Here is a 17,596-nt window from a genome sequence, read left to right as displayed (position 1 = left end):
TCTGCTGACCTGGCGACTTGGGTAACGCACAGGGGCCTTACGCTCATAATACATGGCAAGTTTTATCAGAGCGAGCTTGATAGAGAAAGTAAATAGTCTAACTCCCATGGTCACTATCCTAGAAGAGTCGGCTAGGGAATGATGGGCGACTGTAAGGATGAGCCATTGAAGCACTGAGAGTTGTACGGAGGTGTCGGTTCGAGATGCTCAATGGCTCAAAAATTACAACGAAGGGTTGAAGGTGTCAAAACAAAGCCCTTCAATTGAATTGTGAAGTGGATGCTTGTTTACTTTTATGGAAAGTGATAATGGTGATACACCTAGGCATCAATTAATGCTTCATATAACCATCAACCTTAGTATCTCAGTACGAGTGGTGAAACGTGGGAAATACTTTTGCTCAGCCCCTTTGACCGTTGTCATATGATTTGCGGTAATCGATAGGCCGTAGGAGGTAATGGCTTCTACACCCGTTTTTTCGTATGACCAGCGGGACCCAGATCTACGATCACGTCTCGTATGACCAGCGGGACCCAGGTCAACGATCACGTCTCTTTGATTGGGTTTCACAGTACCCCCTGTGACCGGTGATACATGCAGGCCCGGCGAAGTTGTGCTGACTTATGGAATAATAGAAGTTATCAAAGAACAACACCACAACGTTTGTCTCTTGTTGTTAAACCATTTGTTCAGATTAGCCAATCGTATGAAACAATGGACTGGGTTTGAGTATTGGGAACCTTAGCTAATAGCCGAACCTTTGGTGCTTGGCCTTCTGCGTGCACACAGGGCACTCGACTTCGGAGGTCTGTATAATCTCGCACCGTCGCAGTCAAATATTCTATGTCGATAACATGCTCTAACGAACCAACCCAACTGAACGTGGTGCGGCGTGGGGTGCGGATAATCATCATAATCGGCAGGGAACAAATATTATCTAGAAGTAATCCCAAAACCTACGGACATGATTGTAATTGAGACCATGAGCAAAAATACACTCGTGCTTTAAATCATAGCAATTAATGCATCTTTGTGACGTTTATGGTAGTATCGCATTTCTATAGTTATAGCCTTAGCCTCATTAAGGAGCCCTTGAGTTACACCGTATGCTTACTACAAAGGGACATTTAGTTTAACAGGCATATAAATAACTTTCCATCTTATTTATAAACTAAGAAATAGTTTCAGAAGTTTAGAATAACATTATAGCGTAGAAATTCGAGAAACGAAAAGTAAAGAGGAAGATACCAATAGTGATAAATCTTACGTCATAGTTCTGTTTTGTCTGTTTTCCTTTTTAATTCTATTTATTACTATGTTTCTTTTTTTATACGTGAGCAGTTATCAGTGTGGACGGATATCATTGACGCGCAGTTTAAATAAATTCTAGTTTCTGCAGCATAAACACTAGCACCTTTCGCAGCTAGTAACCTTATTATTATACAAGTATAGTATTCTCCGGCCAGGAAAGGTAAGCAATGCAATGAAACAGGGAACCAGATAAATTATATTAAATTAAGTCTCATTTACTTACTATCTGCATTTTATTATAAAAACTGCCTATCTCTGCCTCTAGGCTTTTCTTAAGGCTTATTAAAGCTAGCACCTAGGCATTTTACGGATGCAGGCCGTTAACTATATATAGCAGCAAAACTACCCCTTCTATAAACTATTGCAGAGCCTATTTTCGCAGGCAGTCGTGATTAAAACCTAAGCAATGAGATACTTATCCAGAGAATAAATATAATCTTTTAGCTTATTAAAGGTCCTCTAATAACTATATCCTATAAACCCCTAGTTAATAATATTATAAATCTCTTAAGATAATAAAAGCAGCATTTTATAGTTAATTAACTAGATAATTTATATTAAGCCTTTAGCTTTAGGCTTTTTTATTTAGGCTTATTTTAAGTTTAATACTTTATTTTTATATATTTATAATCTTAAGCTATAATTAATATATTAATTATAACTTAAAGGCCTTAATTATTATTATAATATAGCTTTTTAATTCCTTAGTTAATAATATTATAAATCTCTTATAATAGAAGTAATATTATTTAATTAATTAACTAGATAATTTATATTAAGCCTTTAACTTTAGGCTTCTTTATTTAGACTTTTTCTAGTAGCTATAACTTAAAGGCTTTAACTGCTATTATTATTTACCTCTTTAACTAATTAAATTATTTATTATATAAGATAATTAGCTTATTAAATACCTTAAAGAACTTATTTTACTATTTAAATAGTTTAACTTTTTCCTTTAAAATAACCTTTTTAAGCTATTATATTTCTTTTAGCTTTTTTGTTTTATTATTTTTATATAAAATTAAAAGACTTAACTTATAAGTAAAAGCTATTAGCTTAACCTTTATAAGAATATCTTTCTTTTTTATTATATAAAGGTTTATTACCTTTATATATAGCTTAATATTTTTATTATATTTAATTATAATTTTAATTATATTAAAATATAAGCTATTAAGGTAATAACTAGAATTAATAGCCTTTAGCTTAATAATTAATATTATATATAAGAATTATAATAAGTTAACTATATTTAATAAAAGACTAAAATTAATTAACTTTAATCTTATTTAATAGAGTAATATTAATTAAGGTTATAAGAAAAAGAAGTTATTAGTATTTTTAATATAATAAAAGCTTTTTTATAAGTTATTTTTATTATAAGGTTTATATTAAAAAAGTTATATTATAAAAGAAACTTTATTTTAAGAGAACCTTAGATTTAATTATTATTAAAAATTTAATTTATATAGATAAATTAACCTTTATTAAAAACCTAGAGAAAATTAAAAAGGCCTAGGTAAAAGCTTAAGAATTATAAAAAATAATAGCTTTTTAATTAATTAAATTAATTATTATATAAAATTATCTTATTAAATACCTTACGGAATTTATTTTATTATTTAAATAGTTTAGCCTTTTTCTTTAAAATAACCTTTTTAAATTATTAAAAAATTTTAAGTTTTTATTTTTTTTAAATTTTATTTTTTAATTTTATTTATATAAAATTAATAAATTTTATTTATAAATAAAGGCTATTAGCTTAATTTTTAAAAAAATTATTATTTTTACTTATTATATAAAGGTTTATTATCTTTATATATAATTTTATATTTTTATTATATTTAATTATAATTTTAAATATATTAAAATATAAATTATTAAAATAATATTTAAAATAAATAGTTTTTAATTTAATAATTAATTAAAGTTATAAAAAAAAGAAATTATTATTATTTTTAATATAATAAAAGCTTTTTTTATAATCTTTATTATAAGTTTTATATTATAAGAATTATATTATTAAAAAAAAACTTATTTTAAAAGAATTTTTAATTTAAATTATATTAAAAATTTAATTTATATAAATAAATTAACCTTTATTAAATACTTAAAAGGAAATTAAAAAAGCTTAAGTAAAAGCTTAAGTATGTATAAATTTATATCCTATAAATAATACCTTTAATAACTACCGGGTCTCTCCTCAAGCTACTCAGCTAACTATCTTCAGTCATCGCGAAATCTCTCCGACTGGTTATAACATCCACAAAACAGACCATTCTTGTCGAATACCATGTCCATAATTCCAAGCATTACGTAGGTCATGTTTACTCACAGATATAATCGTTACCCTTCCTTGACATTATATCAATAAGTACCTATCAATACTAATGACATATTTCCATAGATCGTTCCCCCGCACGGGACCTCTTCCAACTATGACGACCGAAGACTATACCTCAGAAAATAGGGCAGTCTCGGTCGCAAACGAATACCCTCCCCTATCAGAGGGGCAGATAGTGGCATAGACCCCTACGTATTCCTCGGAAAGTTCCCCTAAGCCAACCTCGACGCCCAAAGCCGCCAATGACTCTGAAAATCGATCCTCTCCGTGGCCGCAACGGTTCTTTGATTTCGTGCCCAGAAACATCAATAAAATTGTTGGAAGGCTGAATCAAAATCTGCAGCTGGGTAGGGGAAATCTTAACGACATTGACGGAGAGGAAAACTCGAACAGTCAGATCACAATGCAGTTTTCTATTTCCCTGGTTTTTGCGACTGCAGTTGTTACACTCGTTTCTTACAGATTTCTCAGGCGATGATACAAATCGACACGTCCGACGATCGATAGGAGTTTCAGATGGCGGAGATATATAGTCAATTTCAACGGTGTGTACATTCTCAGCATGATTAAAGGTCGCATCTCAAAGCCAGCAAATACAAAATTATCTTTCTTGGTCTCAGTTCTGTTCACTCCATATCCCCTCTGAACGAATAATACTAGGATACAATTGACCAGAGAAGAATCCGCAAACGGCTTGGAAACAAGTCCGAGATCATTTTTCGAACTTCTTCTCTCGTGGTTTTGCAATCACTCATTACCAGATTGATCTTTTCATGACCAACTTTCTCATAAGTAAGACATTTGTTCCCAACAAGATAGTTCTCGAGTTCATTGCCTTTCTGCCCTACCCCATTTGAACATCCTTTAGTCAGGCTACAATTTTTGTCCCCGACCTCTCCGACGGTGTTCCTGTCACCGAAGATTTTGTTCGTATTGCCTCGTCCGAGTTGGGCTGTCTTATTGTGATTACCCTTGACCGTGTTTTTGTTCCATAATTCGTCTTCGGGTAGGGAGCCGCGCTTTGCAATAATGTTGTATCTCCAGTTCATTTCGGTTTGATCACAAGAATCCCGCACAAATTGGTAGGCTGCTTCAACCATATCAACGATCGACATCTTAGATTTCTGCAAGTGAGAAGGTAATTGTCAGTGATATCGTGCCGCTTCCTGCATTTGTATGATCCTCCCTTGCTCACATGGGTTAATATATCTCTTGCTTACGACACCTGCTTGAGTATTCATTGCAGGTGGTCGTATTTGCTGTAGTGGTAAACTCGGATTATTGATGTAAAGGCTTGATGCGTTGGAAAGTTCCACGTTGCATATGTCTGCAAATCCTTGACTTCAAGTCGGTTTCCACACAGTACATGTTCAAGTAGCAGGCTTCAGTGACAGTGACGGTGACAACAATGACAACGCAAATCGCTAGATGGACTAGCTTCCAAGTTTTGGTTATTCCATTACCCCGCTTCCTTTGTAACGTCTATGATAGAGTTCATTCCGTATGAGTCACGCCTTGGATAGGTAACCTTGTCTTAAGAGAACCTTTGATCTGAATACTGTGTCAAATAATTAATCTGCACGGACAGATGAACCTTTTTTTTGAAAACCTAGTGGAGATTGAGAAGGCCTGGGCGCAAGCTTAAGAGATCATAAAAAACATGACATCACCCCAGGGTGCAAGCTTTCATAGGGTGTCAATGCCAAAGACGGACATCTCCAGTCGTGTGGCATAAGTCATTAGATGCTACTTCGTTGGAGCCCCAGTAGTCGATGATGATAGCCCAGTCGTGGAGAAATGTATATTGCCTATCGAATTAAGCTTCATCTGCCGATTACACAGTCGTCACATTAGTACGATAGACTTAAGGATACAAATACGACGACGTTACCCACGAGCGTGGCATATCTGAGATAGTTTTTTATTCCGCTCAAGGATCATGAACTGGTGCCTAGCCAGCCACCCGGTTCTCATAGAGATAGGCACCCAACACTTCAGGAACGACTTGCACATTATTCGAGCCAATGTTGTCACCCTTTCAGCTCCGGACAGTCACCGTGTGCCAGTCACCAGACTTATACGAGGTACTGTACCTCAATTCAGGGTACACCAAGTTTGTCGCCCACCTGTAAGCTATTGGCGTCACATATTGGTATGTCTCTACAAGGTACACGAACCGACTGCCAAGAAGGCTTCAGCCCTTTGGTACCTGATTCGGCCACGTTGCTATGTTGTCGTCATCCAGACGGGGATGTGTTTTTGCTTCCGCTTGTACTAGGTGCTAAATGATCAGTAATTTCTTGTTTCTGTTCTGTACTAGCAAATGCACGTCCAAGCCTTATGTCAAGTCTAAATCATGCAATCTAAGTAAGCAAATGAAACGAACTTATTGAACATTTTGAATGTATGAAGGAGCTAGATTGGGATATAAAATACAACATTAATTCAAAACTACATTTGACAATTTCTTTCGTCGCGATAATGGTTTTATTCGCCTACTGAAGACGGGATCCAGAAGTTGATGTTGCTAGGTAAGGTGGCTTACCGATGGGAATGACTTCACTTGGTGCAACCAGCTGGATCCTTAATTGATAGCTCAGTCGGTCATCCCGCACCACTTCCCCACTCGATCGTTCTTAAAACACTTTTGAACAATGAAATAACGTGTGATCTGTTCGCTTACAGAAGCTCATGTAGGATAGCATTCTAGGCGGGCACGTGTAAAAGTCTCCGCAAGGCTCAGTTCACTCTATCGTAAGGTGCTGTAAACCGTCCGGAGGTCCGCTTAAACTACTATGAAGAACACAACTTTCCAATGATTCAAGCACAGCAACCTTTGCTTACACGATGGCCTGATATTTGGCTTCATTCAAATTGATCTAGCCCCATTGCCTGGTCTATGTAGTTGGCTTGTCCGGTAACCCTGCATACTTGTTTGGGCCCAGATCGGCGGTGATGATGAATCGCCACAAAGTGTTATTTGCGTCAGCGTCCGAGCAGGATAGCTGAGAGGAACAGTCGAGTCTCACTCGTGTCAGTTCTTTTCCGTTTCCTTGGTTGAAAATCTCGCCAAAACGATAAGGTCCTTGCTTTTTCAAGGTGATTACGTCCTGCTCAAGATGTACTGACACCTTTTGTGGTGGTCGAAAGTCTTACAACGGTCGGTGACCTCATACGGTTTTGTCATTTCATTCAAATGACTTGAAGGACTTTTGCCTGTCTCTACCTTATGATCTATAGGTCTCGGCTGCATAAAAATAGACCAATCGTTCGATGAATTTATTAATTTTTACGCCCGGCTTTGCTGGGCGAGTCAGCCTCAGCCCAAATTCGGTTTCAGGTGCATATCATGACGTGGCATAACGTATAGGCTTGGGTCTGATAACGAGAGCTCGAGAACTGTAAAAAGAATTCATAGTAATTCATGATACAGCAGAAGGTCAGTATTATTATTTTTTCTTGTTTTTTTCTTACTATGAGTTCTCGGCTTTACGACAAGTTGCTTGTGTATCTAAACCCTGTATGTCTTGACTTTCCCTGAGTTGCAAGCCTGAATGCCCAGTTCCAACCTGCTGACCGCCTACTTCAGTCGCCGTCGAAGATTGTGCCGTCTCAAAACTTTCTTCAAACCATCTTTGAGGGAGAAAATCCAGAAATTGAGTATACATTGCCATTTCATCACATGTTGAAGTCTACGTTATCTCATTAACTGGGTGTAGCATTGTAGCTGTTCACGGCCTTAACCCATTCGATCGCCCGAACCAGGCAGAGAAAACATGGACGACAGAAGGAAAACTCTGGCTAAGAGATTTCCTTCCGAATCGATTTCCTCGTTCGCGAGTGATGCTCTTCGGATATAATTCCAATGTCGCTTTTGGAACTTCAACATCGGGATTGAGTGAACAAGCCGCCAATCTTCTAAATCGGGTATCAGCGAAACGGACTGTTTGACTTCCTTCATTTTGTCACCATCACTAGCTTCTAATATATCCTACAGAACTGCTCTAGCCGACCCATCATATTCATATGCCACAGTCTGGGAGGGCTTGTTGTCAAGCAGGTAGGGTTATTTTGTGTTTGAGATTGGAAAGCCCAGGAGAACTAACAACCACAGGCACTTTCCGTATCTAGAAGTAACGGCAACTACTCTCATATTGTTGACGCAACTTTTGGAGTGGTCTTCTTTGGCACACCGCATCGGGGGGGTAATGGAGCAGGCGTTGGGGCTGCAGCTGCGTTCGTCGCCCGGGCTATACTAGGCTCGCCATCAAACACCTTCCTGGAAGCTCTGACACGGGGCTCGAGTTTCCTCGCCTGGATCACCGAGGAGTTCAGTCAACTACTTGAGGATTTGCAATTCATAAGCTTCTTCGAAACGAGACCTCTCCGCAAAACTCGCAAGGTAAGCATGAAATTGCTACGAGCATACACCCTCATGCCAGAGACAGCTAACACCGTGTAGCTAGTGGTCGATCGAGGTTCGGCGACTTTAGGACTCGGAGGTCACCGTGAGAAACAGATCGGGTTAGACGCTGACCATGTTCGAATTTGCAAGTTCTCGCGACCGGACGACCCAACGTACCAGCAAGTCGAGGACAACATAGCCGAGATGGTTAATGCAGCGGTTGCTAAGAAGGAGCAACTAGACGAAGGCTCTAAGAGACTGCTGGACGAAAGTTCTAAGAGACTGCCAAGAAACGTCTCTCGGGTCCAAGGGAACAAGAACAACACCGTACAGTATGGACGGTCAAACAGCAGTTCCATCACTGGCAACGTCAACCGAACACAGCAATTCGGCGAAGATAACGAAAGTGACATAAATGGCGGAGAGAACGTGGCGACCCAGATTAGCAACAATTGTTACGGAGCTTTGGAGGTACTACATCGTCATCTGTTTGAACTGCCTGTGTTCCCATCAAATGCCGAATGTGCTTCCAGGGCATAAGTCGGTGAGGTGAGCAAGCCCCGGGAGGGATGTCAGAAAGAATACGAGCCTCCTTGAACTATCAACCAGCCCTAAGTTAGCAATTCAAGTTATTAAAGGGCACTTCACTGCCCATGGGTTCATTACCTGCTATATCAATTTCACCATGTTTGCTTGTATATCTAATACTGTCATTTTAAATGAAGAATAAAACTTACAAGACGATTCTAGTGCTTTATGTAATCTTTCAAGTTCGTTTGAGGTCTAAGATTATCCCAACTTCTAAAATTGAGCCCTGTGAAGAGTTTAGGTTAACTAGGGAGGAAAAGCAACAAGAACAACATCGTTTACAGCACAAATGAACAGCCATTCTCATATCAGTATTTATCCACTAGAAATAAACCGAATTTTAACAAGAACAACATGCAAAGCAGCAGATCTGGTAAACAGTTGTGCAAGTCTGACTAATGTGAACATAAATCTATATATCACGCAAACGAAAAGACCTGTCCAAATGCCGAACAGTAAGTGCAACGCACAGATGTTTGCCCTTCAAGAACAGGGTCTTGGGTATAAGTAGAAATCCAAGATTGAAATGATAGTTAAACTAATTGAGTAGTGCGCCCTGGTTACTGCTTGCAGAGAAACCTAATTGAGAGTAACGTTCCATAAGTGAATAGGTTTGCTTTTACAACGCTGGGAAGTCTTAATTACCAGAGTGCGCTTTGACATACAGTCGGCCCTTTATTACTATATTTATCCAATACTTCTAGTCTAATGGCATATATCGGCAATGTCAAAGCTGTGATATAAAATAAGGTTTATTAGTTCAGCCCTAGTCATGATTGAGTTTCATTAGGAAGCCTCGACTTCAATGCCATTACTTCATTGGACAAAATTGAGGGTCTAGACTGTATGGCACGTTGAGATTGATGTTTATGTCGAACTTAGAGTTGTTTTAGTGGCGCCCGTTAGATTACGAACTTCAGATTGATCGATCATTTACTGTCCAACGTTTAATTTGTGATGCCTTTGTAACTCATCCTATAGGTATAAGTTCTACGTCTACGTCTGAAGTTATGTCATCACTATCCCACTCATCGTCGTCTACATCTACTAGCCATAAAATCATCAAAATGACCGCTGATCCAATCGTCAAGTTCGCTGTGAGACCGGACGGTCGAATCATCACCCACGAGCCTACCCTCACACTCCAATACGACAAATGGACCGAAGAAATGCAAACACTGAGCGTACCCGGAGAACAGATTCCTCGATATGCCATCAAGCGACTCACCAAGTTTGGCGGCGCTCGAGGACACAAGTTCGAAGTATACTCCACCACCGACAAAGTACAACGAATCGCTTGCATAAAACACCACTTCATGCCACCTAGAATCCAAATCAACATGACCCAAGCCGATCACAAACTCAAAATAAAAACACATGACTCCTCGCGGCAATACGATGCTGCCGGCGGCCTCGGACGCTTATACTGGAAGAGTACAGGCACGAAAGTTTGTTGGAAACTCAAGAACAACAAGGGTCTTATTTTGTTAGTAACAATCAACGAGAGCAAAACCAACGGAATTATCAGCATATACAAGAAACACCTAGAAAATGAAGTCATTGAAGAATTACTGGCGGTCGGCGTCGCTCAGATTGAGGATTACAACAGGATAACCAGGGCGTCTGAAAGGAGTAGACGAGATTAATGAAGGCAGGCCGATTGCTCCTGCATACAACTAACCGGTTTCGTGTTTCAATATGGTGTAAAGGTACGGCGAAGACAACATATAGAACAAATTAAAAAGTCTTATCTCAGTCCCTCCTCGCATCCTCCCGGTGGTTATACATTTCAAGATTTCGACCCGCATTTCTCTCCCATGGTGATTCTCTGTCGCTGACGTCGAGATTTCGACCCTCATCCCTTTCCCACGATGATTCGTTATGTACAGTTGGGCCTTTAACACTCGTATCCGTGCGTGTCGTCGCTTCATCCCGCTGCAGCAAAGATTCAGCTGGAGAATTCTTTTTCTCCATCTTCATGTCGTCCGATTTAGAATCCACAGCGAAAAAGGTTACCTCTTCGCCATTACTACTTTGAGGTCCTCCTCCTTGTCGCCGTAATACCAGACGGACATTACTTAGATATTTTGATAGAGGTTCTACCCCTGTAGTCTCTGCCGCAGGTACAACGGTGTCGAGCTCAGGGTTTCTTGTCGTTCTTACTATAGTTGAAAAGCGACTTTCGTAAGAAGCTGAGGCAGACTTGATGCATAATAGTCCGACTAGAACAATAGCGAAAGAAAGAAGAAGTCCTATCCCGTATGCAATGAAAAGATTTCGAGGTTCGTATGAGAATTCATTTTGTGGAGATGAATAAGTAACGGGGCCACGAGATGCCGCAGTATTGTTTTGTCTAAGAAAAACGGAAAGTTAGGCTTGTTGATAGAAGTTCATATCGAAACTTACAGAAAGTTTGAATTGCTGAACATGCTGATTGTAGCGTTTCTAAATATGTCTTCCAGCGCATTGGACAGGGAAATATTTCCAATCATAGACTCCGGTGTGCCGCTATTCGCAGCCTGCATCTCCTTAGTGTCCATAAGAACAGAACTTCTGATCTGCGTCGATACGGAATATAAATCGCCATATTTGCCCGTTCCCACGTAGCCAACAAGAAATTGGCCCATAGCACTCAGAATTGAGCCATAGGCAAGAGCAGCGTTACATGACCTACGGTCCTCGTTATAGCAATGTGCTTTGCCGACGTGCGACACGGGGTTAAGTTTTTTAGACTTGTACATGACGTTGTGCTGGCCGTTGGCGAATGTGAAATTGAGCGCAATGGACGAGTTGTGGAGTTTGCACTCGATTGCCTCCATTTCAGTGGGAGGGTATGTTCTATGTGGCCTAATCACATAGAGCCTGCTCGCGCGTTTGGATGTCGTCTCGTCTATGTATTTCGGTGCAGTCGTGTTCAATGTATCATTCAATCCCTGTAATGCACAATCTTCAACCGGCAGGATGTTGATTCCACCATCATAAACATACGTGGGTACAAACGCAACGAATAATGTGGTTGAATAGAAATTATTGTCCTGAATCATTTTAGCCGTCTGATTCAAAAATGACGCGTTCTTCGGAGTGTTGCATGATAATTCTGGTCCATAGAATTCAAGAGCATATGAGGAATTCGGAAATGGCGCTGGGGGGGCTAAGATAGAGCCCTGGGACACCACTGATAAAAATAGTCTCGACATATAGTTTGATGGAATGAGTATTCCTTGTCCCATACTTGAGTATTCGCCAAAAGAATTTCTGGTGTCGTAATCGGGAATTGGGAGCGGTGCGTCAAGGACTGTGATATTTGGTTGGGTCGAGACCTCAACAGTTAGGGTTGCTGGAGTAATTACTGCGACAAGCGGAAGAGCCCTTCAAGAAGAGTTAATAGAATATTCCGTAGTAGATGAATTTATGAAATCTTGCCATGAAATAATAGCTATTACCGCGAGTAAAGGTGCAGCAGTCCAAAGTTCCCAAGTAACAAAGTCCCAGACATTGTGTACGACTCCAAAGAGTGAGTTGACTCCCCGAATAGTAATGGGTTTAGATCTTAGGGTTCGCCATAATATTTGCGTGTATGCAATTCCCACGGCTGCAGACAAAAAGGCCCTTACTAGAAAGGCCAAACCAGTGCCAGCTCGCAGAAACCACTGCTGTTGGCTCTGGCTTTCAACAATCCTTCCGTCAAGGTAGAGGTAATAAAAATGATGACCAAGGGCAAGTAATAGTCCCAAGAGGAGGCTGCCTGCCATAAGAGCAGGTGTTAGCTTGTGGCCCGCCATTTAAAGTTTGGTAGAAGATGCCGAGTAGACCGACTGGCGAGGGGAATCACTACGCTAATATTCTATATATACTATCCGTACGGAGAAAAAACTTGTTGCCAAGAACAATGCCTTCCCTTATTTCAGCAAATCATTCAGGCTGTCGGCACACATGCTGTATATTCAACCGATTCCGGGTCGCCGCACTAGCTGCAACGGGAAATTGTTTCGAGATCTTGGAAGGCCTTTGGTATGGCAAGGCGGAAATTAGGTGAAAAGAGAGAATGACTGGTTAGTAAACGATAACCGGTTTAATTTCCTGCCGTTCCTGGCGCTTAATTCCGTAACTGACCCGCAAGTAGGGCTCAATGTATGCAGTCATCAATCCAGACCTGAAAAGGAAATCGCCGTTGGACAATTCATAGAACAGTGGCAGTATAGCAATTGGACGAGACCAGCCAAACTGACATTATCCAAAAGAGTAGGCGGTGAATACCCAACCCCGCTGACACAGAGACTGTTTTATCTCTCGGAACTAACCAGGATCTTCAGCCTTGGAGCGGGGTTTTTTTTTCAAATGGTTCTCTATGATTCGACAAAGCTCTCCTCACCTTCAGCTCCATACCAGACCCTGAACGAAATGAGTTTAGTCTTGGCTGATGAGGCTGTGCAAGCTTCGCAATCAGACCAGATTGATACCATGTCGCGAGAATGCTTTCTCCTCCATCACTTGTACAACGCATAACCAATTCAGTGTAACCAGAAAGAGTCGTGCAACATGGGTGACGGTGGCTATCTCATTCTCGTAAACGGTACGCCGTACCGTTGGAAACGGTCAGACCAGATGAGCTATCAGATGAAGTCTTGGGATTTCCCAGATGTCATTGAAGCTGGTAAGCCCAACCTCCTGATATCTTCAACCCTCAATCTCACCAATTGATAGGAAAGGTCCCTAGAATCTACGTCGAGTTCAGTCAGGGAGCGTTCAAAAAGCGTTCCGACACAAGCGGGTCTGTCAAGTATACCCTAGAGGGCACCAAATGCAGCTTCACCATTCACGTCCGCGACGATGATGAAAGACTCTGGGTGAAGCTCGACTCTATGGAAGCAGTCGGTAATTCCAAGGGTTCTGAGATTCAACTTGGCTGGCGACACGACGAATGCATTACTTTTATTCTGTCTGGCACTCAGGATGAGTTTCACACTACCAACCCGCCCATGGACTGGATGCAACAGTGTAGAGGAACTTTGGGTAAACGTCCTCTTTCGCAACTTTGCTTGCTGGGAACTCATGATAGTGCCATGTCAACTACCTCACACTCTCTTGTTCCAGTCAGTCCTATCGATCCGTATGTTTTGTGTCAGTCAGAGGACATCCATGGACAGCTCGAACTAGGAGCGAGATACTTTGACATTCGTCCTCAACTCTACAAAGGAAAGTGGTGCACCGGCCACTACACCGGCAAGGTCGGTGCTCGAGGAGAGTCTATTTCCAGTATCATCGACGGTGTAAACAAGTTCACAAAGAACAACGGTGAACTTATCATCATCAACTTCTCCCACTCTCTTCAGAGCGACGTCGAAGAGTGGCGCGAGTTCAACAAGGAGGAATGGCACAAGCTTATGGAAGAGCTTCTTAAACTTGAGCATCGTTATATCATCGAAGACAAGTCCAAGGCGAACAACCTCAGTTCTGTCAAACTCGATGAATTTATCGGCAATGGAAAAGCAGCAGTCGTATGTATCATCGAGGAATGGGGCAGCATGAGTCTGGGCGACTACGCGAAGAAGGGATTCTACAAGTCTTCCCAATTCAATGTTCGAAACGAATACTCCAACAAAGATGAAACCGAGTACATGGTCAACGATCAAATCGAGAAGATGAAGGACCACATGTCATCCAAGGACAAGCGCCTCTTCCTGATCTCCTGGACCTTGACACAGCAGGTGCCCGCGTGGTCTGGAAGTGTCACGAGTTTCGCTGATAAAGTTGGTGATTCGATCAAGCCGATCAAGTACCTTGCTCGAGAGTGTAACAAGGAACTTTACCTGAGGCTTTTGCCTGAGGTCACTGACAAGGCGTTTCCGAACGTGGTTTACATTGATTACCTCAACCACAGGGAATATCTTCCTTTGGTGATTGCCATCAACGACAAGGTTTTCAACAACTGAGGGAAAATGGATATGTAGGATAGATTGTATGTAATGCTACTGATGGAAATTATGAAATTTTGACAACTACCCTTCCTGTGACTGTCTGTCGTTGGAGATCATCCATCACCTGCCCGACTTGTTCAAATTCGACCACCTTGACGTTCGGAACTATTACACCTGCCGATGCATGCTGTAGAATGTCCTCCATCTGTCCCTCTGTACCAACTGAAACACCAGTAACAGTGAGGCCTTGGAGCAAAGTTAGCTATGAGTAAACAGATCAACTTGTGGGGAGTACTGACCTCGAGCCGAGCAGACAGATGCTGAGATGGGAATATTGAAGTCATTCTTGGGCAACCCAACCATGACGATGATTCCCATGTTCCTTACCAAGCTTGGAGCTTGGATGAAAGCCTCTTGAGATGCAGTGACCACAATGACAGCTGCTGCTCCCTCACCAGTTATCTCCTTGACCCTCTGTTCGACGTTCTCGGTGGCAAAGTCGATGAAGTGCTCAGCACCACTGTCCAAGCTCACCTTTCGTCTGGCGTCTCCAGTATCTATTCCGATGACACGGTAGCCACCGAACAACCACTTCGCAATCTGGACACCCAAGTGTCCGAGACCGCCTCCCGACCCAGAAATCACCACCCACTCCTCGCTGTCGACATACTCTTCAAGTTGTGACACCGCCCCAGCCATGGTAAGCCCAGCACAAAGTAGCGGGGCAGCTACTTCGTCCGAGATTTCGTCTGGAATCTCAGTCACAAACCTGGGATTTGCGATCATGTACTCCTGCAAAGTGCCAGGAACGTGCTTGCCAGTGTTGAGCTGCTTCGGGCAGTTGTTCTGGTAACCCCACTTGCAGACTGTACAATCATCGCAGGCGCTGTACAGCCATTGGACGCCAACTCTTTTGTTGAGAAAGCTGGCGTCAACGTCTTGGCCGAGTTTGACGACTGTTCCAACGCCTTCATGACCGACGATGGGATTGTAGGGGCCCCATCCTGAAAGGGCACGACACTCTGAGCCACTGGGAAAGTCAGTAATCGTCTTGATCCAATGTGTTTTGCTTACCAAACGCCAGTGCAGGACAGCTTGATCAGAATCTCATTTTTCCCAGGGCTGGGAACTGGGACATCTGATCGGATAACAATTCGAGCCTCGTCGCCGGGGTTCTTGATGACAGCTGCTTTCTGGAAAGAAGGGATTGAAATGGTCATCTTGATGTGTGACAATGATGGTTTGATGTTGACTTCAATTGGGACGGAAATGGGAGGATTTAAGAACCTGTTGGAATACTGATGATGGGGGGCCAAGAGAGGGGCTGGTTAGTGGGTAATGTCCACTGGCACTGGGCAATAGGCTATACCAGCCGTGTCTCAGCCCCGGGAATCAGAGCATTTTCAGCCCGGTTATCAGAACCCCAGCCCGGCAATCAGAATAACTGGACCTGGGGAACAGAATGGTAGGTCAGTTTGTGTCACTCATATCCATGACATGTCTCAGGCTGTTGGTCATTATATGCATACACATTTGTGTACACACCAAGTTTCCCGGCAGGCTAACTTGTAGATAGCCGTTCAAAGGTACCGATCCGAACTAAACTAGCCGACACATCTGCCGAAGTCGGATTGACATCAATTGCAAGTCGATCAATTAAAACATGGCTTCCTCAATTATAATGCCCAAATGGAATAAACATTTCTCTGCGTGTAAAACAGCTTGAGCCAGCCCTATCGCATCTAACTATGTCCAGAAATAGACTTGGCCTCATACAACTCTTCCAAATACCGCACCTCGTCCTCGCTTAAAATCTTTCCCCTTGCATCAATAGCCTGTTCGATCCTCTCAACACTACTAAATCCAATAATCGGACTCGTAACCCTCTGATGGATCCAAGCCAACGCCACGTGTGCCATAGGCCATTCATGTTTGTTTGCAATCTCCACCACCCTCCTGATGATTTTATTGTCAACATCTGACAACTCACCTGAACTTTCTTTTTCGCCCTTGCTTCTGTCTGTAGCCCCAAATTGAGCTGGCGGTCTGGCCAGATGCCCGCGACAGAGTGGCGCCCAGGGAATTATCCCCACGCCTGTGTCATTACAATATCGGATCATTTCACGCTCTTCTTCACGGTAGAGAAGGTTGTAGTGATTCTGCATGCTGATAAATTGCGTCCAGCCATTTTTCTCGGCTACGAATTGCATTCGGGCGAATTGTGTCGCCCACATGCTGCTTGCACCGATGTATCGGACTTTGCCCGATTGAACCAGATCATGAAGCGCTTTCATGGTTTCTTCAAGGGGGGTTAATTCATCGTAGCGATGGATCTGCAATAAATCGATGTAGTCGGTATCGAGACGTTTGAGGGATGCTTCAACTTGATTGAAGATTGCGGCGCGGGAGAGACCATATTGGTTTTGGTAGTCTTTTGAGGCTTCGAATTCGGGCTTGTAATTGATGTGACGCGCACCTGAGACATTGTCAGAAGGTTGGACAGCATCACTGGACGGGGTATCTACTTGGCTCTTCGCCCACGGCCCAGCGGCATTTACTCAAGATGAGAACCTTGTGGCGAGGAATATTGAACTTCTTTAATGCCTTGCCGACAATTTCTTCCGATACACCATTACTGTACGTGTTTGCGGTGTCCCAGGTATTGAGACCACGATCATACGCCGCCTTGAGGAGCTGAAGTGCCTATTGACGCGTCGTTAGCGGGGATCACGATCAAGTGAGACATCATACCTCTTCCTCGCCGATGACCCATGGAAGAACTCTCTTGTCTCCAAAGCTCATGCATCCAAAAATAGGAACTGAAATACGAAGACCGGATTTGCCAAGATTGCGATACTCGCATTTGGATGCCTCGAGGGAAGCCTTGAGTTGTGTGGGGAGTTGGTTGGAAGCCATATTGATTGGTTTGACTGAGTGTAAAAAGAAAAGAAAAGAGATTGCAGAGGCTTGCTTGTTTTATGCACTGGCTCCAATGGTCAGACAGTCAAGATGATCTGAGATGGACAAAGA

At 42.0% G+C, this 17,596-nt stretch overlaps 6 protein-coding genes across 6 annotated transcripts; 3 read left to right on the top strand and 3 right to left on the bottom strand.

Moving 5' to 3' along the window:
• Nucleotides 1-7,130: 7,130 nt before the first annotated feature.
• On the top strand, nt 7,131-8,600 carry FSST1_010035 (esterase/lipase family protein; the record flags this gene model as incomplete). The annotated part of the gene is made up of 6 exons (XM_083227063.1): nt 7,131-7,175; nt 7,245-7,315; nt 7,375-7,600; nt 7,653-7,715; nt 7,770-8,057; nt 8,118-8,600. The coding sequence occupies 6 exons, from the start codon at nt 7,131-7,133 to the stop codon at nt 8,598-8,600; spliced, it is 1,176 nt and encodes a 391-aa protein (XP_083085996.1).
• Nucleotides 8,601-9,715: 1,115 nt separating this feature from the next.
• On the top strand, nt 9,716-10,294 carry FSST1_010034 (uncharacterized protein; the record flags this gene model as incomplete). Its single annotated transcript, XM_083227062.1, has 1 exon — nt 9,716-10,294. The coding sequence occupies one exon, from the start codon at nt 9,716-9,718 to the stop codon at nt 10,292-10,294; it is 579 nt and encodes a 192-aa protein (XP_083085995.1).
• Nucleotides 10,295-10,400: 106 nt separating this feature from the next.
• Nucleotides 10,401-12,430, bottom strand: FSST1_010033 (uncharacterized protein; the record flags this gene model as incomplete). Its single annotated transcript, XM_083227061.1, has 3 exons — nt 10,401-11,001; nt 11,055-12,017; nt 12,072-12,430. 3 exons carry the CDS (start codon nt 12,428-12,430, stop codon nt 10,401-10,403), a joined length of 1,923 nt encoding a protein of 640 aa, XP_083085994.1.
• Nucleotides 12,431-13,187: 757 nt separating this feature from the next.
• FSST1_010032 (PLC-like phosphodiesterase) lies at nt 13,188-14,581 on the top strand (the record flags this gene model as incomplete). The annotated part of the gene is made up of 2 exons (XM_083227060.1): nt 13,188-13,302; nt 13,353-14,581. The coding sequence occupies 2 exons, from the start codon at nt 13,188-13,190 to the stop codon at nt 14,579-14,581; spliced, it is 1,344 nt and encodes a 447-aa protein (XP_083085993.1).
• Nucleotides 14,582-14,630: 49 nt separating this feature from the next.
• FSST1_010031 (chaperonin 10-like protein) lies at nt 14,631-15,786 on the bottom strand (the record flags this gene model as incomplete). The annotated part of the gene is made up of 3 exons (XM_083227059.1): nt 14,631-14,812; nt 14,866-15,596; nt 15,641-15,786. 3 exons carry the CDS (start codon nt 15,784-15,786, stop codon nt 14,631-14,633), a joined length of 1,059 nt encoding a protein of 352 aa, XP_083085992.1.
• Nucleotides 15,787-16,308: 522 nt separating this feature from the next.
• On the bottom strand, nt 16,309-17,482 carry FSST1_010030 (NADP-dependent oxidoreductase domain-containing protein; the record flags this gene model as incomplete). The annotated part of the gene is made up of 3 exons (XM_083227057.1): nt 16,309-17,042; nt 17,092-17,269; nt 17,318-17,482. The coding sequence occupies 3 exons, from the start codon at nt 17,480-17,482 to the stop codon at nt 16,309-16,311; spliced, it is 1,077 nt and encodes a 358-aa protein (XP_083085991.1).
• Nucleotides 17,483-17,596: the final 114 nt, after the last annotated feature.

The sequence above is a fragment of the Fusarium sambucinum genome, chromosome II (assembly GCF_050947815.1).
Source record: "Fusarium sambucinum isolate potato_lamoka chromosome II, whole genome shotgun sequence".
NCBI classification, from domain to species: Eukaryota; Fungi; Ascomycota; class Sordariomycetes; order Hypocreales; family Nectriaceae; genus Fusarium; species Fusarium sambucinum.
This window is presented reverse-complemented; position numbering and strand designations above follow the sequence as displayed.